Below are 26,257 nucleotides of genomic sequence, written 5' to 3' on the forward strand. Positions count from 1 at the left end.
TCTGCATTCCTTAGCTCCTGGCCTCCTCCCTGCCGTCACATTGACCCTGCGTTGTCCCTTTTTTACTCATAGGGACCCTTGTGATTACCTTGGGCCCGCAGGGTAGTCCAGGATGATCTCATCTCCGTACCCTTGATTTAATCGCACGTGCCGTGTCCCTTTCGCTACATGGGGCAGAATTCCCTTAAGACTTATTCATAGGTTCCAGGGCTTAGGAGGTGGACATTCTTGAGGGATTCGGCCTACTGCAGGGGCTATCATAGGGTTGTCATTTACTTTTGATTTTTTGAAGATTTTTCAGTAATCTCTCCACAGTTCTGTGCGTTACTCAGTGCTCACCACGGTAAGGGTAGTCCCTGTCTGTCACCATATGACGTTATTAAAATATTACTGACTGTATTCCCTCTGCTGTACCTATGCTAAACCTCCACGACATGTTAACTTTATAACGGGAAGTTTGTACCTCTTAGTCCCCGCCATCTGCTTTGCCCAGCCCTCCCACCTCCCCTACCAGTTCTCTGCATTTAAGAGTCTGTTTCTTTGTTGGTTTGTTTTTTAGATTCCACATATAAGTGAAATCATATGGTTAGTATTTCTTTCTCTGACTTATTTCACTTAGCGTAATACCCTCTTTGTCCATTCATGTTATAGATGGCAAGATCTCACTCTTCTTAATGGCTGGGTAATGTTCCTGTGTGTGTGTGTGTGTGTGTGTGTGTGTGTGTGTGTACACACCACATCTTCTTCATCCATTCGTCTGTTGATGGACACTTGGGCTGCTTCCATAATTTTGCTATTGTAGATAATGCTGCAGAAAACATAGGGTGCATGTATCCTTTTGAATTAGTGTTTTTGTTTTCTTTGGGTAAAGACCCAGTAGTGGAATTACTGGACCATATGGTAGATCTATTTCTCCACACCCTCAACAACACTTGTTACTTCTGGTCTTCTTGATACTAGCCATTCTGACAGGTGTAAGAGAATATCTCATTGTGGTTTCGATCAGCATTTCCCCGATGACTGGTGATGTTGAGCCTCATTTCATGTGTCTGTTGGCCATCTGGATGTCTTCTTTGGAAAAATGCCTGCTCAGGTCCTCTGCCCATTTTTAATTGGATTGTGGGTTTTTTTTTTTTCTTGTATAAAGTTTTTATTCTGGATATTAACCCCTTATTGGATATATCTTTTGCAAATATCTTCTCCCATTCGCTGCCTTTCTATTTTGTTGGTTTCTTTTGCTGTGCAAAAGCTTTTTATTTTGATGCAATCCCAGTACTTAATGTTTGCTTTTGTTTCCCTTGCCTGGGGAAGCACTTCCATAAATACATTACTAAGTGTCCAAGAGCTGACTGTGCGGTCTTTAGGCGTTTTGTGATTTCTCACATTTAGGTTATTATCTTTGGTGGTTATCTTTGAAGAATATTGTTTAAAAAACTTTTGTATATAAAATTAGTAATCTCAGAAAATAAGAAAATAGGCGTCACCCTTGGATAATTACCATTACCATTTTGGTATATATTATTCCAGGCTTTATGAGAGCAAGAAATGAGCAAACCTAGAGGAGGTAGGTGGGGTGGGGGTAGATACCGAGGCCCTCAGAAGCTGTTGTGAGGATTCAGGCATTTGCTTGCCCCTTGCCCCCAGGGAGGTATACCTTATTGTAGTCTACAGCAGCCCTAGAAGTTTCCTTGTGTCCCTAGGAATCTCCCTCTGCCCTTATCCCCATCCTCAACAACCATTGCTCTGTTTTCTGTCACTATAGATTAGTTTGCATTTTCTAGCATTTCATAGAAATGGGATCATGCAGCAGGTCCTCTCTTTTTGGTCTGGCTTCTGGCACTCAGTGTGATTATCCTAAACCTTATCCACATTCATTCATTCCTTTTCCTCCCCGAAATGAGGAATCCTCCTTTGTGAAGGGCTCAGTGTTACTGAAAGAAAATACTTCATTTGACAAAGACGGCGCAGGTGCCCTGAGAACTCACCATGTCCAGCCTTGCTTCAGGTGCCATGGAGGAGAAGAGGCATGAGAGCTGGCCCCAGACCTCCCAGACCCCCTTCCGTGGAGAAGATTACCATAAAAGGGAGTTAGAGTTCAGGTAGCCCGACTTGTTTCTTTGACAGAGGTGCCAAGACGATTCCCTGAGTAGCGCTGTGTTGCAACGTGCAACATTCAGTGCTATGTGCTCGCAGAATGTTTCTAATTGTGGGGTCAATGTCAGGTGCATTTGGGGGATGAAGGTGGTCTGCAGAATTACTGAGGTTCTTCATGGTGACTGTTCCCATGGCTGAGCCTGGCTTGGTTCATGATTTAAAGGACATATTTGGGCTGGAAAGAAGCTTAAAAAGTAGATACATTGGATTCTGCTGCATGCCACAGGAAACTTTCTTTGCATGCCTCCCCTTCCCTCTAAACTGAATGGGAATGTTCAACAATGTAGACTTGTAGGATGCTTGTCATTTCATGGATTTTTAAAAATTGTCTTCTTGGGAGTCTGGGAGGGCTCAGATGGTTCAGAATCTGCCTTCGGCTCAGGTCATGATCCCAGGGTCCTGGGATGGAGCCCCATGTTGGACTCCCTGCTCAGTGGAGAGCCTGCTTCTCCCTGTCCTTATACTACTCCCCCTGCTTGTGCTTGCATGTGGTCTCTCTCTCTTTCAAATAAATAAAATTTTTAAAAAATTGCCTTGTATCCTCAGAATATCTCTACCCTCAGTGTCCGCCCTCAGCTTGTATACAGGGTGGTGAAAGGGGGCAAGTTCAGTTGAACGGCTGTGATTTTGTTTTGCACAGTGTTAAATAGCTTATTAAATTTATATTCTTTCACACAACTGGCTGATTTAGGGATTCCGTTAGCCAAATCCAGCACACACAGGCCTGGATATGTTCCTCGAAATTGCTGTAGAGCCCAAAACACCAGTCTCCTCTTCTCCGCAGATGTGAAAACCCAGGGTTCAGGGGGGACTGTGTGTCTCCTTCTGAAGGTTTGTGTTGGAGGATGAGCCGGGCCAATCGCTGCCTTCAAGGATAAGCTGTTCCGAGAAGCAGCTTGTGGACCAGCGTGCATTTATACCCACTGGTTGGCTCTTTCTGGTTTTTTTTTTTTTTTTTTTTTTTTTTTTTTTTTTTCAAATAGATGAATGGATCTTTCTGGTTTTTGACACTTCTCCCCCGATTGCTTAGTCACTGTTTACAGAGCGCCACACAAGTGCCAAGGGCTGGCAGGGCTTTGTCCCCTAATTGTGTAGACAGCTGTTGAATTTGTTGCTGTTGACAGAAGCAGCAATCTGCCATTGGGTGTATCAGGAAAGGGGATTAGAGCCAGCCGTTCCCTGCAGATCGGACAGGCGGAGCAGGTCAACGGGGAGAAGTCCTCCCAGTGGAAGGGAGGAAGGGACTGAGGCAGAAAGTGAGGGGTGTGGCAGGGACATGAGAACTGGTACTGATCAGTGGTGACTGTCACCGTAGGATTCGGATGTCTCAGTGAACTGACTTGGGCAACAGGGGACTGACTTTTTCTTTGTAGGGCCAGAGGATCCAGGCCACTTTGGGGGTCAACACAGAAGAGACCTTTCCCACAACCCAGTTTTCCCAATGTGTGACCTTCGAGTCACCTGCCTGGACCCCTGACCCAGGTGCTCGTTGGCGTGGTCAATCCGTTCTGATGGAGAACCTCCGAGTCCCGCATTGGAGTTTGCTGTGTTCTCAGGGGTGGATGAACAGGCAGCGTTTCAGGTTGTGCCCAAAGTCAGTATGCTCTGAGATTGTTGACTTCATTTTTGTGACGTTTGTTTTTAAGAAACCATCACTCACTGTTACTTCTGGTGATTTTTAAGTGTGGAGAGAAACCTGTAACGTGATGTGTCCGTGTCGTGTGGTCAGTCTGCAACTTGGCCCATTAAACAGCAGCTCCTCATTTCCTCTCCTCTGAGCCCCTGGCAGCCACAGTTCTACTTTCTATCTATGAATTTGATTACCCTAGGGACCTCCTATAAGTGGAATCACTCAGTATTTGTCCTTTTGTGACTGGCTGATTTCACTTAGCATAATGTCTTCAAGATTCATCTGTGTTGTAATCACTTGCTGATATTTTACTTCTTATTCTAGTCCACATTTTCTAGGATTTTCAGAGCGGACCCGCATTCCCTGAAAACAAGTAAGAGAAATGACATTAAGCACAGACGTCGTACAAGAGAGAGGCGGGCAGTGGCCAAATCAGACTGGGCCTTGCAGGGCACAGTTAAGCGTGGGGAATTTACATTCTGAGCAGGGAAATGATGTGCCATGATGTTTGTTTAAAAAGGAAAAAGTGGGGGGGGGGGCGCCTGGGTGGCTCAGTGGGTTAAGCCTCTGCTTTCAGCTCAGACCATGATCCTAGGGTCCTGGGATCGAGCCCCGCATCGGGCTTCCTGCCCAGCGGGGAGCCTGCTTCCTCCTCTCTCCCTGCCTGCCTCTCTGCCTACTTGTGATCTCTGTCTATCAAATAAATAAAATCTTTAAAAAAAAAAAGGAAAAAGGGTGTGTCGCCACGTGCCATGTGGAGAACGGGCTGCGGTAGGGATTAGACCTGTATGGGCCACAGGGATGGTCCTGGGGTTGTCAAGGTAAGAGATGATGGCTGCAGTGGGGATGTGGAGAAGTGGGTGGCCCGAGGGCTAGTTGTAGTAGTAGAATCGAGGATTCGTGATGATATCACAGCTGTGAGCATGCGCGAGCTGTCCAGGACGATGTGCAGGTTGCTGGCTTGGACAATGGGATGGATGGCTGTGGCATTCAGTGAAACAGGGGAGGGACCCAGGAAAAGGTCTAGTTTGGAGGGGCAAGCGCAGGTGTTTGGTTTGGGACATGCTGAGTGGCTGTGAGATCCGGGGGTGGGGGTGGGGTTGCTGAGTTGGGGGAGGAGGCCGGGATGTACAGCCAAAAGAGAGTTTTCTAGCTTCAAATGGGAGAGCTTTGAGCATGTTTAGAAACAGACGGGATAACACCTCCCAAATTGATCTGCAGACTCAAGGCCATTCCCTCAGAATCCCAGCAGCCTCTTTTGTAGAAATGGACGAGATGATCCTAAAATTCATGCAGAAAGGATAGTCTTTTCAACAACCAGCTCAGGGACGAATGGATTTCTACATGCCAAAAAAAAGTTGGATGCCTACCTCACACCACACACACACACACACACACACACACACACACACATGATTAGCTCAGAATGGATCTGAGATTCAAAGGTAAGAACCGAAACTATAAAATTCATAGAGGAGGAAAACACGGAGTGAATCTTCATGCCCTTGGTTAGTCAAAGCCTTTTTGGGTTGGCACCAAAAGCCCAGGTGCTGAAAAAGAATGCTCATGCAAATCCTGTATCTGGTAAGAGACAGAACACTTACAACCCAACAATAAAGACAAAGAATCCAGTTAAAAAACAAAACAAAACAGGAAATGGGTCTGAATAGACCACTCTTCATGGGTCTTTTTTTTTTTTTTTTCCTCACTTGCTCTGTGGCAAAAGGATTAGAGGAGTTTTCCCCTCTTCCAGGCCACTAGTCAGGGGGGAATCTTCCTTAAAAGCCGCTTCTGTTTTCTGACTGATCCAAAAACCAATTACTGGGAACAGCTGGATTCCCAAGAAGCCCTTCCGGTTGAGAGTTAGGCCTCCCCCTTAATTGTCTTCCTCACTTGGAGGCAGTCTCTTGTTTTTAAAGTGCTTCCAGGACAAACTGCATGGGTTTTCCTTGGCGGAAAGAAGTAGTTGTAAGTGTTGTGCCCTGGACATAGCTGGGCTTGGGTTTCCAATCAAAGCCTCTGCCAGAAGAGTGGTTAATTAGAGGCCGTGGACTGAGCACTGTTCCAGACAAGGCCCTGTGATATATGGGGGGCATGCGGAAAGGGCCCAGTCCCTGTCTTTAAAGAATTTACAGTCCACTGTCAGGGTGACGGGTCTAGTTATACCTGGTTGACTTAGCGTGAAGGCTGAAGCATGACCAGTGCGATGAGTTTTACTTGGTGGGGGGTGGGCCCCAGGTGGGCTGCATGGAGGAAGCACCCCTGTACGCTGACGATCTGTACACAAAGAAGGGAATTGGGCTGAAGAGAGCGGTGGGCCTCGAGGTAGAAGGTAGAAGAGGTAGAGAAGGTAGAAGAGGACCGAGAACGCTTGGGTTTTGAATGCTGGGCACAAAGAGTTAGGACCTGATTCTTTAGGCAATGGGGAGCAATTGGTAGGTTTTGAGTTAACAGCAGAGACCCAAGCAGATCTTCGTCTCGAAGCTTTGGGGCAACAGAAGAGAGAAAAGAATCAAGCTGAGGAGGGCAGCTGGAGGACTGTTCCTACAATTGAGATGAGAAATCAAGGGAGGGGTCATGGAAGTGGAGCTCACGGAATGGAGAGGAGAGCTCTTTCAGTAGCAGAATACCTAAAACTTGGTCGTGGATGGGTCACAGGATCCTAGGTGGATGGTAAGGCTGGAGCTCGGAAGGGGAGGGACGACAGGCTGGTCGGGTGTGTTTCCCCGGAGGAGTTGTGGAAGTCTCCCTTGAATAGCGTGGCCTGCAGGATTGGATTTCTGGAGAAAGGTCTGTGTTGGGGATGTACAGGAGCCGCCATGGGCTGGCTGCGCCTGCCTCCCTTCGCGCGGGCCTGGCCAGGTGCTAAGGCTGAGATCTTGATGGGCTTGTCCAGTGTAAACTCCGATTCCGTCTCCGAGCCTGCTCAGGAACATGGATGGTGGAGCACCTAGCTGATGCCAGACCTCGTGACGTGATTGCTTTACTTTGCCTTTGAAGTTAATTGGGTAGATCGGGCTCTCTGTCCAGGCCGGCTCTTTAAGGAGCCATGATACGAGCCAGGCTTCTCCTAAACCCATCTGTACTACATAATGAACTGTCTTGTACTTCTCTACACCAACAACAAGACAAAGAGAATTAAGGAGTCAATCCCCTTTACAACTGCACCCAAAACCGTAAGATACCTAGGAATAAACCTAAGCAAAGAGGCACAGAATCTATACACAGAAAACTACAAAGTACTCATGAAAGAAATTGAGGAAGACACAAAGAAATGGAAAAAACGTTCCATGCTCATGGATTGGAAGACCAAATATTGTGAAAATATCTATGCTACCTAAATCAATCTACACATTCAATGCAATCCCTATTAAAGTACCATCAGCTTTTTTCAAAGAAATGGAACAAATAATCCTAGAATTTATATGGAACCAGGAAAGACCTCGACTAGCCAGAGGGATGTTGAAAAAGAAAGCCAGAGTTGGCAGCATCATAGTATTATAATGGAATTCCCCTGTTTTTGTTCAGGTGACTTGAACCCCCCCCCCCCCCCAGTCACCCCACAGGGATATTTGCTTTATCTCTAAAATGACTGGGTTGGACTAGGTGATCTCCGAGGTCCTGTTTAGTTATGCATGGCTCTAATTTGGAAATTTCAATGTGGGCAGCATCAACCAGAGACCGCTTCCTGCCTCACTTAAAAAAATCAGGTGCATCTCCCCTTTGACACGTACGTTAATGTTGGCTGCAGGGGAAGGAAAGGCCACGTGCATTGGTGTTGCTCAAGAGCCTGTGGTTTAGGAGCGTTTGGGGATGGCCGGTGGTATTGTTGTGACATGGAAGCTTGGGAAATCAAGGCACATGAGTAGGATCTGAAGGTTCATCAGACACGGGGTGATTCAGATCAGAGCGTGGCTTTGCTGTCTCTGCATCTGTTAAGCTTTTGAACATTTTAATCGCTCTCCTATATGCTGTTTATTCATGCGTATGCTTTGAGGGCCTCCTACTTAGTAATGGGTCTGGTACTGGGTTTTACTTAATGTGAAATGTAATAATTACAGCTCACGTGACAGACGCATGTGTGTCACATTTGGCACTCACGCCACTGTGCGTAAGGACCAGTTTCCTCTCCGCATCAGCTTAGCCGCGGGAGCGTCTGGGGAGGCGTCCACGTTACGGATGAGGAAACCAGCACCGAGCCATCCCTGCCTGGGGTTTTTCTGCGAGTGAGCAGCCGAGCTGGGACCTCCACACCCAGGCTCTTTGGCTCCAAAGCTGGCCACTGGTGCTGCTGTCGTTGGACCAGCCTCGGACCAGAGCTGGGCTCGAGTTTGTGATGGCACACCAGCTACCGGTAGCACCCTGCGCAAGGCACTCAGTGTCTTGCGCTGTGACCCTGGGGGGCTGAGTCGGTGGAGCCTCCGACTCCTGAGTTCGGCTCAGGTCATGCTCTCTGGGTCATGAGATCCGGCCCTGCGTCGGGTTCCCTCTGTCCCTTTTCCTGCTCGCTCGCTCGTTTGCTCTCTCTCTCTCAAAATAAATAAACTAGTCTCCGTTGCCCCCCACACTCCATTTTTTTCTCTGGCAGAAGAATCCGCCGGCTCTCAGCTCTGACTTCTACAGAAGAGGTCACCCCTACAGCCATTCCGGGCACCTTCGGGATTTCCTCAGAACAGCTGTCATAGACCTTTACCTTTCCGGGTGGAAAGGAGGAATGAGAATGTCCTTTATTTTTTGTCAGGGTCTGACACTCAGACCTGAGCCAGAATCAAGAGTTTTCACTCTTTACTGACTGTGCTACCCAGGTGGCCCTGGACACTGTCCTTTAAATCAGCAAAGTAACTTAAGCACTTTGTGAAAAAGATTCCTCCTTCTACCTTTTAAATCAGCTTGCTTGCCAGGTACATACAGGCCACTGGGATGCTTCCCAGAAATCTGTAGACAGACTTTTGGCCACGGCGCCTTGCTTCCCAAGTTCCGCTTGACACAGGTACCTGGGGCCAGGTGTGGCGCTCGGGGACCTGCAGTCGGCCGCCTGGGTCACACACTGCCGCTGTGAGGGTCTGATGCCATCACTGTTGTCCTCCCTGGGAGTGCTTTAAATTTTATTCATGAAACTAGTGGGAGCTCAGGTGGCGGTAGCTAAATCCATTTAGTAATCAGAACAGGAGGGAAACCATTTTCGTGTTCCCTTGCAATGCAGCAGTGCTTAGCTAACCCAGAAGATATTAATTACTCAGCGTGCTTCGAGGTGTAAAAGCATAAATTTATCCAAACAGATGTGTCCGAATCTAGATTGAGGCAACAAGAGTTAAAACAGTGCAGAAATTCAGGGAAATCAGCGCCTAGCATAACTGAGCATTTTGGGTTTGCCCTCTCCCTGTCTCGCATGAGGTGGGAGGGGGCTACCTCACTCGTTTGTGTTAGGGAGAGAGACGACTTTCGCCAGAGACATTTGTAAAATTGACCATGCGTGGCGGGGAGTTCATCGCATAGATTTCCCACGAGAAGCGGTTTGTAGGAATGTTCTTCCCTGCACTCGGGACTGGGTTTAGTCTCATTCCTGAACCCCGGTGATCAAGGGGCTTATACCATACTCCTATTTATTAAGGGGTCATTCATTAAGGGGTCATGGTTTGACCCCTCGGGTCCCAATTTGATTCTGGCCCATTTTCTCGTGGGTCTTCCCTGCATTTTGGTATTGACCTCATGTCAGCTGAGCCCGTTTCCTCCTTGAGAAGGGGTATGGATTCAGGTGCTGGCGCTGTGCCCGGCACGGGTCCCGGCTGCCTCTGCCGTTCTGAATCCAGCAGGGAACAGACCTGTTCCTCTGCAGAGAGGACTGGACTTTTGGCATGAAACCCAAATGGATTTGTCACGAAGTACTAACAGGTAATTCTCTGCGAACAGATCGAAGGTCCTCTCACAGCAGGACCAAGTTCGGTTAATCACAGTGAACACACCTGTTTGGCATTTGCGTGGAGACCACCAAGTCCAGGTCCCGGCTTAAAGCTGGCTGGAGCAGCACTGTCCACTGGAACTTTCCCTGACGGTGGAGATATTCTTTGGTCCTGTCCAGTGTGGCTCCTGAGCACTTGGAATGTGGTTAGTGCGGCTCAGGAACTGCATTTTAAAGTTTTTTATTGAATTTTGCTTTTAACTGACACAGCCATATGTGGGCAAGTGGTTACCATGTTGACCAGAGGGGACAAACATTGGGGCACCTGGGTGGCTCAGTCAGTTGAGCATCTGACTCTTGATTTTGGCTCAGGTCATGATCTCAGGGCTGTGGGATTGAGCCCTGGTGTTGGGTTCCACAGTCAGCATGGAGTCTGGTTGGGTTTCTTTCCCTTTCCCTCTCCCTCTGACCCTCCCCACCCCCTAAAAAATTGGACAGGCCTAAACCCCTGACAGATGGGTATACTTTCAGGGTGAACTAAGAACAGGGGGAGGACAAGAGGAGGAGTGATTAGTTCATCAAACCCAAATGAAAGGCTACTAGGGGCATGTCGGGTGGGGCTGTCTCGTGGGTCAGACATTTCAATCAAGGCTATGGCAGGTGCTGGATCCCAGCCGGTTCTAACAAGGGCCTGCTGTGTCTTGTTTACAGGCCTCATTAAAGTGCACCCTTAGCTTTAGACACCGGTCACTGTGGGTCAGGTTGCAATACGAGATCAGGTTTGTGTTTCTTCCCAAAGGGACAAAATCTACCTCAGGACAGGCACAAGCTGCTAGGGTGTCTGTGGGTAGAACTAACACTTTGCTTATCAAATGCGTCTTAAGGGCATGTACAAGTCCATGGGTCAATTCTGTCTAATGTGAAAGGACATTTTCGGACAGGTGTTACCAGCTCCCTACATGCCTTTTCCATGAAAAGAAATTCGTTGTGGTCCTCTGCAGCAGAACGAAGCAACTTTTCTGCTGAATACTTGAACACTGGCCCCCTAGGTACAGTGCTTTGGGGCTTATAAATTTAACCTGCAATGAATCACACTTTCTAATGTGTGTCTGGTGCCAGAGGGTGAGTCAGTGTCATTAACGTGGAGGATTCCTGTCTGCCTACACCCAAAGTGAATTGTTAGAGATTGCATACAAGAGATAGAGAACATGACCCTGTTTTAGACCGCTTGAGGTATAGTATTTCTCATGAGAATATTTGTTCCCATCTTGATTTGGCAGCTGTGCTTGATTGTAGACTCTGAAGAAGTCTTAATTAGCTCTGGGTGTAGATTGATGCTGAATGGTTTTGTCCACAGATGGTTTGGGTCCATTGAATCCAAGGTCAATGAGGGTTTAATACTGCAAAGTTGTGTTCTGTGGCATATTATTATTTGTGCATGATGTTAATTGGAAGAATGAATGTACGCTTGCAATTCTTGGGTGAGAAAGTAGGGATAGAGTTTTGAAGGAAGACCCAGTAGGATGATTGGCTCATCATTTTGGCGGGGTTGAGCTGGAACTTTATACTGTCATCGTAAGAGAAATACCTGATTCAAAACCAATCAGAGAAGGCTTTAAATTAATACACAGTGCTCTTTCTCCCCGACCCCTGTTCTCATTCTTTTTAATAGACTTCATTTTTTATAGCTGCTTTAGGTTCATAGCACTATTTGAGCAGAAGGTACAGTTTCCTCATATACCTCCTGCCTCCACACATGCACAGGTCCCTTCCTATCAACACCCACCCCCAGTGGTGCACTGGTTCCAGGCGATCAACTTACAGTGACCTACCATTACGGCTCCAAGTCCCTACTTCCCGTTTCACTCTTGGTACTAGAGATTGTATGGGTTTGTACAAACTTACACTGACACATATCCACCGTCAGAGTATCATGCAGAATATTTTCATGGCCCTGAAAGTCTTCTGTGTTCCACCTATGTATCCCCTGCCCCCCACCAACCCCTGGCAGCCACTGACCTTATTGTCTCCGTAGTTTGGTCTTTCCAGAGTGTTAGACAGTTGGACTCATACAGTTTGTCACTTTTACGATTGACTTCTTTCACTTAGTAATATACATTAAAGGTTCCTCTGTCCGTTCATGGCTTGATACCTCATATTTTCTTAACATGAAAGAATATTCCATCGTCTGGATGTCCCACAGTGTATCTGGTTGCTTCCAAGTTTTGGCACTTATGAATAAAGAAATTGTAAACATCTGTGTGCGGGTTTTCTGTGGACATAAGTCTTTAACCCCTTCGGGTAAATATCAAGGAGTACGGTTGCTGGATTGTATGGCATATTTGTTTCGTTTTGCTAGAAACCACTACATTGTCTTCCAAAGTGGCTGTGCCATTTTACATTCCCACCAGTAATTAAGGAGCTCTCCTTTTGTTCCACGCCCTTGCCAGCACTTGGAGGTGTCTGCAGTTTGGGCCAGTCTCATAGGTGTGTAGTCGTAGCTCATTTTTTGTTTTGTTTTGTTTTTCCGAGTATAATTAACATATAATTAACATACAGTGTTATGTCAGTTTCAGGTACACATTATAATGATTCCACAGTTCTGAACATTACTAAGTGCTCATCCCCATACGTGCCCTCTTCCTCACCTCCACCTGTCTCCCCCATTCTTCCTGTTCTCCCCATGTCCTGTCTGCCAACCACCAGTTCTCTGTAGTTAAGAATCTGGGTTTTTTTTTCTTTGTGTTTTTTTTCTTTCTTTGTTCATTTGTTTTGTTTCTTAAATTCTACATCTAGGTGACATTATGTGGTATTTATCTCCCTCTGACTGACTTATTTCAGTTAATATTATACCTTCTGGGTCCATCCATGTTGTTGCAAATGGCAAGCTCTCACTCTTTATGATGGCTACGTAATATTCCATTCTACTCTGTCAATTTGATAGTCTAACTACCCATTATAAGTGGGATCATACAGTATTTGCCTTTTTCTGTCTGAGTTATTTCATTTAGCATGATATCCTCAAGGTCCATACATTTTTTTTAAAGGTAGAATTTCCTTTTTTTAATGGCTGAATATTACTTCACTGTGTGTGTGTGTATGTGTCTTTATCCGTTTATCTATCAGTGGAAGCTTACATTGTTTCCCTGTTTGCTTATTGTGAATAATGCTGCAGTGAACATGGGGGTGCAGAGATCTCTTTGAGAGCGTGATTTCATTTCATTCGGATGTGTACCCAGAAGTGGGACTCACTGGATTGTGGTAGTTCCAGTTTTCTTTTGTTGAGGACCCTCCATACTGTTTTCCATAGTGGTTGTACCAATTTACGTTCCTGCTAACCGTACATAACGGTGCCTTTTCCTCCACATTCTTGTCAACACTCGTCTCATCTTTTGGATACTAGCCATTCCAACAGGTATGGGGTGATCTCTCACTGCAGTTTTGATTTGCAGTTCTCTGAAGATCAGTGATCTTGAGCATCTTTTAACAGGCATGTTGGCCATCTGGAGGTCTTCTTTGGAAAAGTATCTCTTTAGAACCACATAAAGTGGGCCTGGACCCTAGGTCTGCAGGGGATGATGAGGCACGAGGGGCAGCTGGGGTGCGGCCCAGTTTTTAATCAGGTTGTTTAAGTTTTAAGAACTCTTTGTCTATTTTGTATAATGTCTCTTTATCAGATGTGCCTTTGATAAATATTTCCTTCCAGCCTGGGCCATGTCTATTCGGTCTCTTGATAGTGCTTTTCACAGAGAAGTTTTTAATTTTAATGAAATCCAGCTTATCAAGTTTTTCCATGGATCATGCTTTTGGTGTTACATTTAAAAACGTCATTGCCAAACACAAGTCATTTAGATTTTTTCCTGTGTTGCTTCTAGGAGGTTTATCATTTTATGTTTCATATTTAAGTCTGTGATCCATTTCGAGTTAATGTTTGTGAAGGATGTAAAAGCCTAAGTCTTGTTTTGGGTTTTTTGTTTGTTTGTTTTTCTTGCTTTCTTTCTTTTTTCTTTTTTTTTTTTTTTTTTTTTTTTAAGATTTTATTTATTTATTTGACAGAGAGAGATCACAAGTAGGCAGAGAGGCAGGCAGAGAGAGAGAGAGAGGAGGAAGCAGGCTCCCTGCTGAGCAGAGAGCCCGGATGCGGGACTCGATCCCAGGACCCTGAGATCATGACCTGAGCCGAAGGCAACAGCTTAACCCACTGAGCCACCCAGGCGCCCTTTTTTTTTTTTTAGTTTTTTTTGCAGGTGGTTGTCCTGTCCTTCTGGCTCCATTGTGTTGCTTTTTCTCCTTTGTAAAACATCAGTTGACTATATTTATATGGGTCTATCTCTGGGCTCTCTATTCTGTTCCACTGATGTGTTTGTTTCTCTTTTGCTAATACTACACTATCTTGACTACTGTAACTTTACAGTAATTCTTGAAGTCGGGTAGTGTCAGTCCTATCTTGTTCTTTTCCTCTGCACCCCCATGTTCACTGCAGCATTATTCACAATAAACAAACAGGGAAACAATGTAAGCTTCCAATGATAGATAAACGGATAAAGACACATACACACACACAGTGAAATAATATTCAGCCATTAAAAAAAGGAAATTCTACCTTTAAAAAAAATGTATGGACCTTGATATCATGCTAAATTAAACCACTTTTTTTTTTTTTTTTTTTTTACAGTGTGAACATTAGAAAGTAAAACCGAGATTTTCTGTGACCCTCCCCATCCTACTATTGTCCTTCCCATCCCAGGAGGAAACTGCTGGGTCCTTCTGGAATATGCTGGTCCCAGGTGATTTTCTGTGCTGTTACGTACATCTGTACGTAAAAATTAAATTTAAATTTGGCTATTTAGGGTCTTTGTCCTCTGCACATAAACTTTTCTTTCTTTATTTTTTAAAAGATTTTATTTATTTATTTGACAGAGATCACAAGTAGGCAGAGAGAGTGGTAGGGGGGAAGCAGGCTCCCTGCCGAGCAGAGAGCCCGATGCAGGACTCGATCCCAGAGATCATGACCTGAGCTGAAGGCAGAGGCTTAACCCACTGAGCCACCCAGGCACCCTGTACATAAACTTTTCAATCAGTCTCTCCATATCTACAAAATAACTTGCTGATGTTTTGATTTTGATTCCACTGAATCTGTAAATCAGGTTGGGAAACTGACATCTTGACAGTATTGTGTCATCTTACCATGAACATGGAATATCTCTCCATTTATTTAGTCCTTCATTGATTTCTTTTGTAACAGTTTTATAGTTTTATTCATATAGATCTTATGTATGTTTTGTTAGATTTATGCCAGACATTTCTTTTTGGGGGATGCTAATATTGGTGCTGTGGTGTTTTTTTTTTTTTTTTAAGATTTTACTTATTTGACAGACAGAGATCACAGAGAGGCAGGCAGAGAGAGAGGAGGAAGCAGGCTCCCTGCTGAGCAGAAAGCCCGATATGGGGCTCGATCTCAGGAATCTGAGATCATGACCTGAGCCAAAGGCAGAGGCTTTAACCCACTGAGCCACCCAGGCGCCCCTAGTGTTGTGTTTTTAATTTCAGATTCTACTTGTTCATTGCTGATATGTAGGAAAGTGACTAACCTTGTATCCTCCAACCTTGCTGTAGTCACTTAATAGTTTCAGGGGTGTAAGGAGGTTTTTTTTTTTGGTGAATCCTTTTGGGTTATCTGCATTTTTCTCGTGAACAAAGACAGTTTTTGTTTCTGCCTTCCCAAACAGTATATCTTTTTTTCCTCTTGTCTTATTGTAGTACCTATGACTTTCACTATGATGCTGAAAAGCATTGGGGAGCAGGGACATCATTGCCTTGTTTCCGATCTTGGAAGGAAAGCTTTAATTTCTCACCATCAAGTATGGTGTTAGCTATAGGGTTTTTGCAGATACTCTTTTTCAAGTTGAGGAAGTTCCCTTCTATTCCCACTTTACTGAGGGTAGTTCATTCTTTAAACAGGTATATAACATTTCATTGTGTTGACGAACTATGTTTTATTTAATTCTTTTTGATGAATACTTGGTCTGTTTCCATTTCTTTTTGCTATTTTAAGCGGTACTGTTGTGAACAGCCTTGTACATACCTCTTTGGGCACATGTGCAAAAGTATTTTTCTGTAACAGGTGCCTAAAAGTGCAATTGCTGGGTTGAGAGATATGCATTTTTAATTAATTTTAATTTTTTAAATGTTGAAATAATTACAAATCTATAGGAAACTTGCAAGTACAGTATAAAGCACTTCCCTCCACCAAATCACCTGAGAGTAAGTTGCTTACCTGATGCTCCATCAGTACCCCCCAGCATCTACAAGATAACTTGAGGGTGCATCTCCTTCAGACAAGGACATCCTGCTCTATCTCCTCGGCATAACCATTTGAATCAGGAAATTAATGTTGACGTATTACTACCACGTAATCCTTAGACCCAATTCAAGTTTCACCAGTTGTCACAATAATGTCTAATAGAAGGAATCTCCATTTACTGATCACCTAGATTTTCCAGTTTTACCACATTTGCCCTGGTATGTAAGGTTGGGTCTAAATATTTTTTCAGAATCATTTCAGACTCAGTCGCAAGCATGATCCTCATTACATCTTAATAGTAAAGTGTGCATTTCCTAAAAACAAGCACACTTTCTTCCCCAAGCTCTGTAAATCCAAAAGATCAGGAGTTCTAAATGGATACTTTAAAAGCATGATCCAGTGTTACCATCTGGTCGATAGACTTCTTTAAGCTTTCATTGAGTGCCCCAATAATGCCCTTTATAGGTTCAGGATCCAAGCCAGGTTCACCTGTCGGATTTAGCTGTCACAATTTCCTTGATCTCTAGGATTGTTGTGCAGTGCGGAAAGCTGTTAGCTCATGTTTTGTCCACTTCATAGTGTTTACAGTGGGAGGGCTAATCTGACACCAGTTTCGCCATCATAGCAAGAAGCAAAAGTCTCCTTCAGAATTTTAGAAGCTAAGTTATTAAGTGCTATGACTAAATTTTCTTGTGGATTATATGTTTTATAAAATACTGCATTTGTCCTGTTTAAAGGTTGGGATCTTGAGTTCCACCTTGTCATATTAATATTGCCACATCTGTTTCTTTCCTTTTAAATGTCACCTGGTATATAGTTCTCTATTAGTCTATTCTGTGTGTGATTATTTTGTTCTAGGTGTGTATGTTGTTAACAGCATATAGTTATCTTTTTATTCTGTTTATCTTTTGATAGATTTGCCCTTTTTACACTCAATTTTTTTTTACTGATATAATTGTACATATTGTGTTAAAGTTCATGTTTTCTGTTTAATATGTTTCTTTTTTCTGTTTGGTGACTTTAGTTGGATTGATTTTTAGTTGTTGGTGTTGACCTTTTATTTTTTCCATATCCTATATATAGAGTTTCTGTATCCTAATATATCTCTTCTATAGCCTAGACATCTCTCTCTCTCTCTCTCTCTCTCTCTATATATATATATATATATATTTATATTTCTATAGGGAGTGGATTTTTAAAAATATTTTTTTTTTTTTTTTTTAGAACAGGTTTAGACTTATAATGCCAGGCTAGTATAGAGAGTCCTCATATGCTCCACATTCGGTTTCCGGTATTTTTAACATTTTACATTGGTGTTGTATCTCTGTCACAATTAATGAACCAATATTAATGCACTATTATTAACTGAAGTCCATACTCTATTCGTATTTCCTTTGCTTTTATCTAAAGCCCCTTCTCCTCGCTTCTCGGCCTTTTGGCTAAGATCAAGTGTAGTATCTAAAGTCCCCCCTTTTTTTTTGTTCCAGGATCCAATCCACATACCAGAGACCTGTCTTCATTATAATTCCTTAGGGTCTTCAGGCTGTGCCAGTTTCTCAGACTTTTGTTTGTTTTTGATGACCTTGGTTTTGAGGAGTTCTGGTCACATACTTTGTAGGATTGGAATTTGTCTGATGTTTTCTCATTATTATATTAGGGTTATAGGTTTTTGAGTGGAGAACACACATGTGTAGGGGCTGTCTCATCCCGTCATATCAAGGGTATATACTATCAACATGACACATCACTGTTGATGTTACTCTGATACAGTGTTTCTTAGATGTCTCCACTATAAAGTTACTCTCTTTTCCCACCTACATTTTCATAGTGTAATCTTTGGAAGGAAGTCAGCACTTATGAAGTGGAAGGTTAGGTTTCATCTCCTTGAGCTAGAAATTCTATGTAAATTGAGTTCTTCTATTTTATCCCTTTTGTGTATTTGCTTAATGTATATATCAGCATGGACACAGGAACATTTTGTCCTTCGGATTATAATCTAATATTACTTTGTTGATTAAATTGTCCAACTTTAGCCATTGGGAACTCTTTCATTTGACCCTGTTCCTCTTTGACATATACTGATTAATATCAGTATTTTAAAAAATACTTCATGGTGCTAGAAGATGCTTCAAACTCATATATTTCTTATTCCAATCCTGTAATCTGCCATTTCTCCAAGGAGTTCTGTTTTTCTTTAATTGGGCAATGGTATTTAGAAACCAAGATCTGGGTGTACTCATTGCTACTGGGGTGTTATTGCTTCTAGGCCCTCTCGGGTGACAGAACAAAGGCATGTCTGCATATTAGCCCATGTCTATAAGTATTTCTGTATGTAACCATCTGTGTGTATATTAAGCCACACATGATTCATACTGAAGTCTCCAACTCTAATCAATTATCATAGTGATCATTCCACCCTTTTTTAAAACTTTATTTCTTTTTCTTTAAATTCAATTAACATATAATGTATTAGTTTCAGAGATAGATTTCAGTGATTCATCAGTATTATGTAATACCAAGTGTTCATTATATCACACACCTTCCTTAATGTCCATCACCTAGTTACCCCTTCCTCCTACCTCCTCCCCTCCAGCAACCCTCAGTTTGTTTTCTATGATTAAGAGTCTCTTACAGTTTGTCTCCGTCTCTGATTTTGTCTTATATTTCCTACTCTTCCACTATGAATCTTCTTTTGTTTCTTAAATTCCACTTGTGAGTGAGACCATATGATAATTGTCTTTCTCTGACTGACTGATTTCATTTAGTATAATACCCTTCAGTTCCATCCATGTTGTTGCAAATGGGAAGATTTCCTTTTTGGATGGCTGCGTAGTATTCTACTATAGATCTGTATCTATACCTATACCACAGCTTCTTTATCCATTCATCCATCAGTGACCATCTGGGCTCCTCCCATAGTTTGGCTTTTGTGGACATTGCTGCTATAAACATTAGAGTGTGGGTAACCCTTCGGATTACTACATTTGTATCTTTGGGGTAAATCCCTAGTAGTGCAATTGCTAAGTCATAGGGTAGCTCTATTTTCAGCTTCTTGAGGACCATTCATACTGTTTTCCAGAGTGGCTGCACCACAGCTTGCATTCCCACAAACAGTGTAAGAGGGCTCCCCTTTCTCTGCATGCTTGCCAACATCTGTCATTTCCTGACTTGTTAATTTTAGCCATTCTGACTGGTGTGAGGTGGTATCTCATTGTGGTTTTGATTTGAATTCCCCGATGCCGAGTGATGTGGAGCATTTTTTCATGTATCTGTTGGCCATTTGTATGTCTTCCTTGGAGAAATGTCTGTTCATGTCTTCTGCCCATTTCTTGATTGGAATATATGTTTTTGGGTGTTGGGTTTGATAAGTTCTTTATAGATCTTGGCTACTAACCCTTCATCTGATATGTCATTTGCAAATGTCTTCTCCCGTTCTGTAGGTTGTCTTTTGGTTTTGTCAACTGATTCCTTTGCTGTGCAAAAGCTTTTGATCTTGATGAAGCCCCAATAGTTCATTCTTGCCCTTGTTTCCCTTGCCTTTGGCGATGTTTCTAAGAAGTTGCTGTGGCTGAGGTCGAAGAGGTTGCTGCCTGTGTTTTCCTCTAGGATTTTGATGGACTTCTGTCTCACTTTTAGGTTTTTCATCCATTTTGAGTCTATTTTTGTGTATGGTTTAGGGAAATGGTCCAGTTTCATTTTTTCTGCATGTGGCTGTCCAATTTTCCCAACACCATTTATTGAAGAGATGGTCTTTTTTCCATTGGATATTCTTTCCTGCTCTGTCAAAGATTAGTTGACCATAGAGTTGAGGGTCCATTTCTGGAGACTCTATTCTGTTCCAGTGATCAGTACCATACTGTCTTAATGATTATGGCTTTGTAATAGAGCTTAAAGTCGGAATTGTGATGCCCCTACGTTTGGTTTTCCTTTTCAACATTCGTTTGGCTCTTCAGGGTTTTTTCTGGTGCCATACAAATTTTAGGATTATTTGTTCCTGCTCCGTGAAAAAGGTTGATGGTATTTTGATAGGGATTGCCCTTAAAGTATACATTATTTTAGGTAGCACGGACATTTTAACAATATTCATTCTTCTAATCCATGAGCATGGGACGTTTTTCCATTTCTTTGTGTCAGCCTCAATTTCTTTCGTAAGTACTCTATAGTTTTCTGAGTATAGATCCTTTGCCTCTTGGGTTAGGTTTATTCCTAGGTATCTTATGATTTTTGGAGCAATTGTAAATGGGATCAGCCCCTTAATTTCTCTTTCTTTTGTCTCATTGTTACTGTATTGAAAAGCAACTGATTTCTGTGCATTGAGTTTATATCCTGCCACTTTGCTCAATTCCCATTTAAGTTCTAGAAATTTGGGGGTAGAGTCTTTTGGGTTTTCCACATAGAATGCCCTATAATCTGTGAAGAGTGAGCATTTGACTGTTCCTTTGCCAATTCAGATGCCTTTTAATTCTTTTTGTTTTCTGATTTTGAGGCTTGGACTGACTCCTCGTACTGTGTTGAACGGTAGTGGTGAGAATGGACAGCCCTGCTGTATTCCTGACCTTATGAGAAAAGCTCTGTCTTTCCCACTGAGAATGATATTCACTTTGGGTTTTTTGTATATGGCTTATATAATCTTGAGGTATGTTCCCTCTATCCCTATGCTGTGGAGAGTTTTAATCAAGAAAAGATGGTGTAATTTGTCCAGTATTTTTTCTGCATCTAGGTTTGTGGCTGTCCAATTTTCAGGAAAGGACAAGGACAAGAACCATATGATTCTTATGGTTCTTGTCCTTTCTTTTATGTATGTGGTTTACAATGTTGATTGATTTGTGGATGTTGTACCATCCTTGTAGCCCAGGAATAAGTCCCACTTGGTGAATAATCCTTTTATTATACTGGTTGGTCCTATTGGCTAGTATCTTGGTGAGAATTTTGGCATCTATGTTCATCAGGGGTATTGGTCTGTAATTCTCCATTTTGCTGGGGTCTTTGTCTGGTTTTGGGATCAAGGTAATGCTGGCTTTACAGAAAGAGTTTGGAAGTTTTCCTTACATTTTTATTTTTTGAAACAGTCTCAGAAGAATAGGTGTTAATTCTTTAAATGTTGGGTAGAATTCTTCTGGGAAGCCAGCCAGCCCTGATCTCTTTGTTGGGGAGATTTTTTGATTACTGCTTCAGTTTCTTTGCTGCTTGTGGGTCTGTTCAAGTTTTCTATTTCTTCCTGGTTCAGTTCTGGTAGTTCATACCTCTCTAGGAATGCATCCATTTCTTCCAGATTGCCTAATTTGTTTGCATATAGTTGCTCATAGTATGTCCTCATAATTGTATTTCCTCGGTGTTGGTTGTGATCTCTCCTATTTCATTCATGATTTTATTAATCTGGGTCCCTTCTCATTTCTTTTTGTTAAGTCTGGCCAGGGGTTTATCCATTTTATTCATTTAAAGAACCAGCTCCTAGTTCTGTTGATCTGTTCTACTGTTCTATTGGTTTCTCTTTCATTAATTTTTTCCCTTTAATCTCTGTTATTTTTCTTACCCTGCTGGTTTAGGCTTTATTTGCTGGTTTTTTTCCCCCCAGCTCCTTTAGGTATAGGGTTAGGTTGTGTATTTGAGACCTTTCTTATTTCTTGAGAAAGGATTGTATTGCTATCTACTTCCCTCTTAAGACTGCCTTTGCTGCATCCCAAAGGTTTTGAAGAGTTGTGTTTTCATTTTCATTTGTTTCCATGAATTTTTAAAATCTTCTTTAATTTCCTGGTTGACCCATTCATTCTTTAGTAGGTATGCTCTTTAGCCTCCATGTATTTGAGTTCTTTCCAGATTACCCCTTAGGATTGAGTTCCTGTTTGAAAACACTGTTGTCTGAAAATATGCAGGGAATGATCCCAGTCTTTCGGTACCAGATGAGACCTGATTTGTGACCCAGTATTTCATCTATTTTGGAGACTGTTCCATGTTCACTAAAGAGGAATGTGTGTTCTCTTGCTATAGGATGAAATGCTCTGAATGCTCTGTGAAGTTCATCTGCTGCAGTGTGTCATTCAAAGCCCTTGTTTCCTTGTTGCTCTTCTGCTTAGATGACTGCCCTTTGCAGTGAGGGAGCATGTTAAAGTCCTCTTCTGTTACTGTATTATTATCGATTTGTTTCTTTAATTTTATTAGTTGGTTTATATAAGTGGCTAACCCCATGTTGGTGTCACAGATATTTACAATTGCCAGATCTCTTGTTGGATAGACCCTTTAATTATGATATGGTGTCCTTCCTCATCTCTTATTACAGTCTTTGGTTTAAAATCTTATTTCTCTGATATAAGGATTACCACCCCAGCTTTCTTTTGATGTCCATTAGTATGATAAATGGTTTTCCACCCAATCAGTTTCAGTCTGGATGTGTCTTTAGGTCTGCAATGAGCCTCTTGTAGACAGCATATAGGTAGGTCTTGCTTTTTTATCCAGTCTGATGCCCTGTGTCTTTTGATTGGCGGCATTTAGCCCATTTACAGTCAAGTAAGTATTGAAAGATGTGAATTTAGTGCCATTATATTACTATATTAATTACTATATATTAATATGTATCTATTATTAAAATAACTGTTTCTGTATATTGTCTCTGTTCCTTTCTTGTCTGCGGTACTTTTGGGCTCTCTCTTTCCTTAAAGGATCCCTTTTTTTTAAAAAAAAGATTTTTATTTATTTATTTGACAAAGAGAGATCACAGGTAGGCAGAGAGGCAGGCAGAGAGAGAGGAAGTAGCAGGCTCCCTGCTGAGCAGAGAGCCCGATGTGGGACTCGATCTCAGGACCCTGAGATCATGACCTGAGCTGAAGGCAGAGGCTTAACCCACTGAGCCACCCAGGCACCCCTAAAGGATCCCTTTTAATGTTTCTTGCAGGACTGGTTTAGTGATCACAAATTCTTTTAGTTTCTGTTTGTCCTGGGAGCTTTTTATCTCTCCTGTTTTGAATGACAGCCTTGCTGGATAAAGTATTCTTGGCTGAGTATTTTTCTCATTTAGCACTATGAATATATCATGCCAGTCCTTTCTGGCCTTCCAGGTCTCTGTGGATAGGTCTGATGCCAGTATAATGTTCCTACCCTTTTAGGTTATGGACCTCTTGTCCTTAGCTGCTGTCAGGGTTTTCTCTTTGTCTTTGAGATTTGCAAGTTTCTCTTGTTAACTTATATTTACTGATTTTTGAGGAGTGTTCTCTATGCCTCCGGGACTTGAATGCCTGTTTTCTTCCCCTGATTAGAGAAGTTCTCAGCTATAATGTGCTCCAATATACCTCCTGTCCCTCTCTCTTTCTTCTTCTTCTGGGATCCCAATTATTTTGTTGTTCCACTTTAACAGTATCACTTATCTCTCAAATTCTCCCCTCCCCATGATCCAGTAGATTTATCTTTTTTCTCAGCTTCTTTAGTCTCCATAATTTTGTCTTCTGTATCACTAATTCTCTCTTCTGCCTCATTTATCCTAGCAGTTAGAGCCTTCATTTTTTATTGTACCTCATTAATAGCTTTTTAAAATTTTAGGTTGATTAGATTTTGGTTCTTTTATTTCTCCAGAAAGGGATTCTCTAGTGTCATCCATGCTTCTTGCAATCCCAGCTAGTATCTTTATCATTGTTAATTCTGAACTCTAGTTCCAACTTCTGCTTATATCCATACAGATTAGGTCCCTTGCAGTCATTACTGCCTCTTGTTCTCTTTTTTGAGGGACGTTTTTCTCTCTTGTCTTTCTTTCTGGAGAAGAATGGATGAATGAGAGAACATAATACTAAGATGACAACAATGACCTCAGAGAAATATACCCTAAACAAATCAGAAGAGACCTGAAATCGAAAAAAAAAAAATAAAAGGAAAAAATAAGAGAATCAGACAGTTGAACAGAACAGATCCATACATATTGGATCCTGCGTGTATTTTGGTTTGTTTGTTAGAAAACTAGATCCTAAAATTGTAAAGAAAGAAAAATTTACAGGTACAAAAATAAAATTACATACAATGAAAGGATAGAATGTAACTGTAAAAAATGAAAAAAGATTTACAGTTGATAAAATAAGAAATTGGTTGTAAAAGGAATGAGAAAGAAAATTAAAATTGAAAGACCAAGGAATCATGGGGAAAACCCCTATGAATTCTGTGTACCGTATTTCCCTAATGCTGGAGTTTTGCATTTCTCTATGATCATAAACTTGGTCTTGGCTGGATGTTCTTGCTTATCTTCTAGGGGAGGGGCCTGCTGCATTGATTCTCAGATGTCTTTGCCCCGGGTAGATTTGCACTGCCCTTGCGGTGGGGGGGGGGGGGGGGGACAAGTCTAGTCATCTGCTTGGGTTTACTTTCAGGAACTTTCATGCCCTGAAAGCTTTCCGTGCAGCTTTAGAGGATGAGAATGAAAATGGCAGCCTCCCAGTCTCCAGCCCTGGAGCCCGAAGCTTGGTTCCCCACTTCTCAGTGCGTCCTCAGAGAAATACAGTCAGTCATTCCTGTCTCCCTGGTCTCCGGCCACACTCCATGCTTGTGCGGCATGTGACCGAGCATTTCTATCACAGGTACAAGACCCCATTTTGAGTCTCCAAACCCTGCAGACTCCTGTTGCACACTCCCATGCTGCTTCTTCCGGGGGAAGAAGGGAAGTCTCGTTGTAGTTCTGCCGCTCCCTGGGCCCGGCCCGACTGTGCCACTGTTTGTGGTATGTGGCAACCCCAACCTGAGAGCCCACTCCTGGGCTCACTGTTTGCTGCCAGCTTCCCTGCTCTGATGCCTGAGAGCTCTGCTGCACTCAGGCACCCCCAGTGCCTATGACCTGGGGATCCTGAGACCACACTGTCCCACCTAGCATCCGCCCCCGCTTAGCCACCTGAGTGATGGCCCTCATCAGACTTCTAAAAGTTCTGATTTGGCATTCAGCTGCTTATGGCTTATGGCTCATAGCTGGCTTATGGAGGCTCCCTCCCCCCATGGTTTATCTTTGCCTCAATTCACTTCCCTGTACCGACCTTGCAGAACATGATTGTTTTTCTATTTGCAGAGTTGCAGCTATTCTTCTCTTACATCTCCAGTTGAGTTCATAGGTGTTGAGAATAGTTTGATAGCTAGCTAGCTGAATTCCTGGGACCGGACGAAACTAAGGTCTCCTACTCCCCTGCCATCTTGGACTCCTCCCACTGTAGCCCTCTCTTACCTACAATCTTGCTCTCCAACAGTGAGAAGCCAGGCTCCTACAGTTCATCACCCACTTACCCATTTATTCAGTTCTAGTATGCATGCGTAATAGTTTGAGAATTGATAATACATATACTCCACTGGGAAACTACGTGCCCATATGGGGGGAATGATAGGTGTCAAGTCCAAAAGCAAGCAGAGCTGGGCAGATGAGTCTGCCTCTGAGAACAGATTCTCTTGTTAAAAGCTTTTCCCTCAAGCCTTTTAAGTGGTGTGTAATCAGAGCTGCTCATCTAGATATGGATACTGGGGTTGGGGGAAGGTACCCTGGATCAACACAGTGTAGTGCAGAGTTTACAAGATGTGGAGGGGGATGTAAGAACCTGGCTCATAATCAGTGGAGCTTTGGACCCCAGCCTTCAGCTTCTAGTGGAAAGAAGACTGTGATCAGTAAACTTGGTGAGATTCAATGCGAGATGATCTCAAGATCCTTAACTTAATTATATCTGCGAAAACCACTTTTCCATTTTGTTTTTGGTGGAGATACATTGTTTGTAGAAGGAAATCAACTCATTGTGTCTGGATGGCTTCTACCAGTTTCCTTTTGTGGTATTAATCTTCATGACACCCTCTAAAGGGAAACAGCGATTACAAGAAACTATTTCAGAATGATTTTGTTTTATGGAAAAATATTAAATTTAAAAAAAAATTTTTTTTTTTAAATTTTTAGGATCTGGGGACTCTGATTTTCGTCTGGAGGATGCGTTGAAAGAAACTTCCTCAGTAAAGCGTGAGTATTAATCGAACTATTAAAAACAAACAATAGTGATTAATATGCACTACCCACTCAGAATATACACCCAAGGAAAACACTTTTTGTCTGAACTGATCGGATATAATAGGGGTGTCATAAATTGCATTATTTAAAAGAAAATCTGAATATTTAACATCATTTGTTTCCATTGCGAAGAATAGCACACAATGTGTAACAACTGATACAGCATTTTCCCCAGTGGCCTTATAAGACTGCCTTTTCCTCGCTCAAGGAAAAAGTACTTTGAAGTGAATAAGAGATTTGTTATTCCTACTAGATTTTTTTTTTTTT

At 42.6% G+C, this 26,257-nt stretch overlaps 1 protein-coding gene and 1 pseudogene across 1 annotated transcript in view; both read left to right on the forward strand.

Moving 5' to 3' along the window:
• The window catches only part of CD99L2 (CD99 molecule like 2), a 91,954-nt gene that overhangs the window by 24,409 nt on the left and 41,288 nt on the right, over positions 1–26,257 (forward strand). Inside the window, exon 2 of the mRNA XM_059385932.1 lies at positions 25,883–25,942. Within this exon, the coding sequence (XP_059241915.1) occupies positions 25,883–25,942 (60 nt within the window). The remainder of the gene's footprint in view (positions 1–25,882; positions 25,943–26,257) is intronic.
• LOC132007984 (U2 spliceosomal RNA) lies at positions 17,407–17,482 on the forward strand (annotated as a pseudogene).

The sequence above is a fragment of the Mustela nigripes genome, chromosome X (genome assembly GCF_022355385.1).
Source record: "Mustela nigripes isolate SB6536 chromosome X, MUSNIG.SB6536, whole genome shotgun sequence".
In the NCBI taxonomy this organism is placed as follows: domain Eukaryota; kingdom Metazoa; phylum Chordata; class Mammalia; order Carnivora; family Mustelidae; genus Mustela; species Mustela nigripes.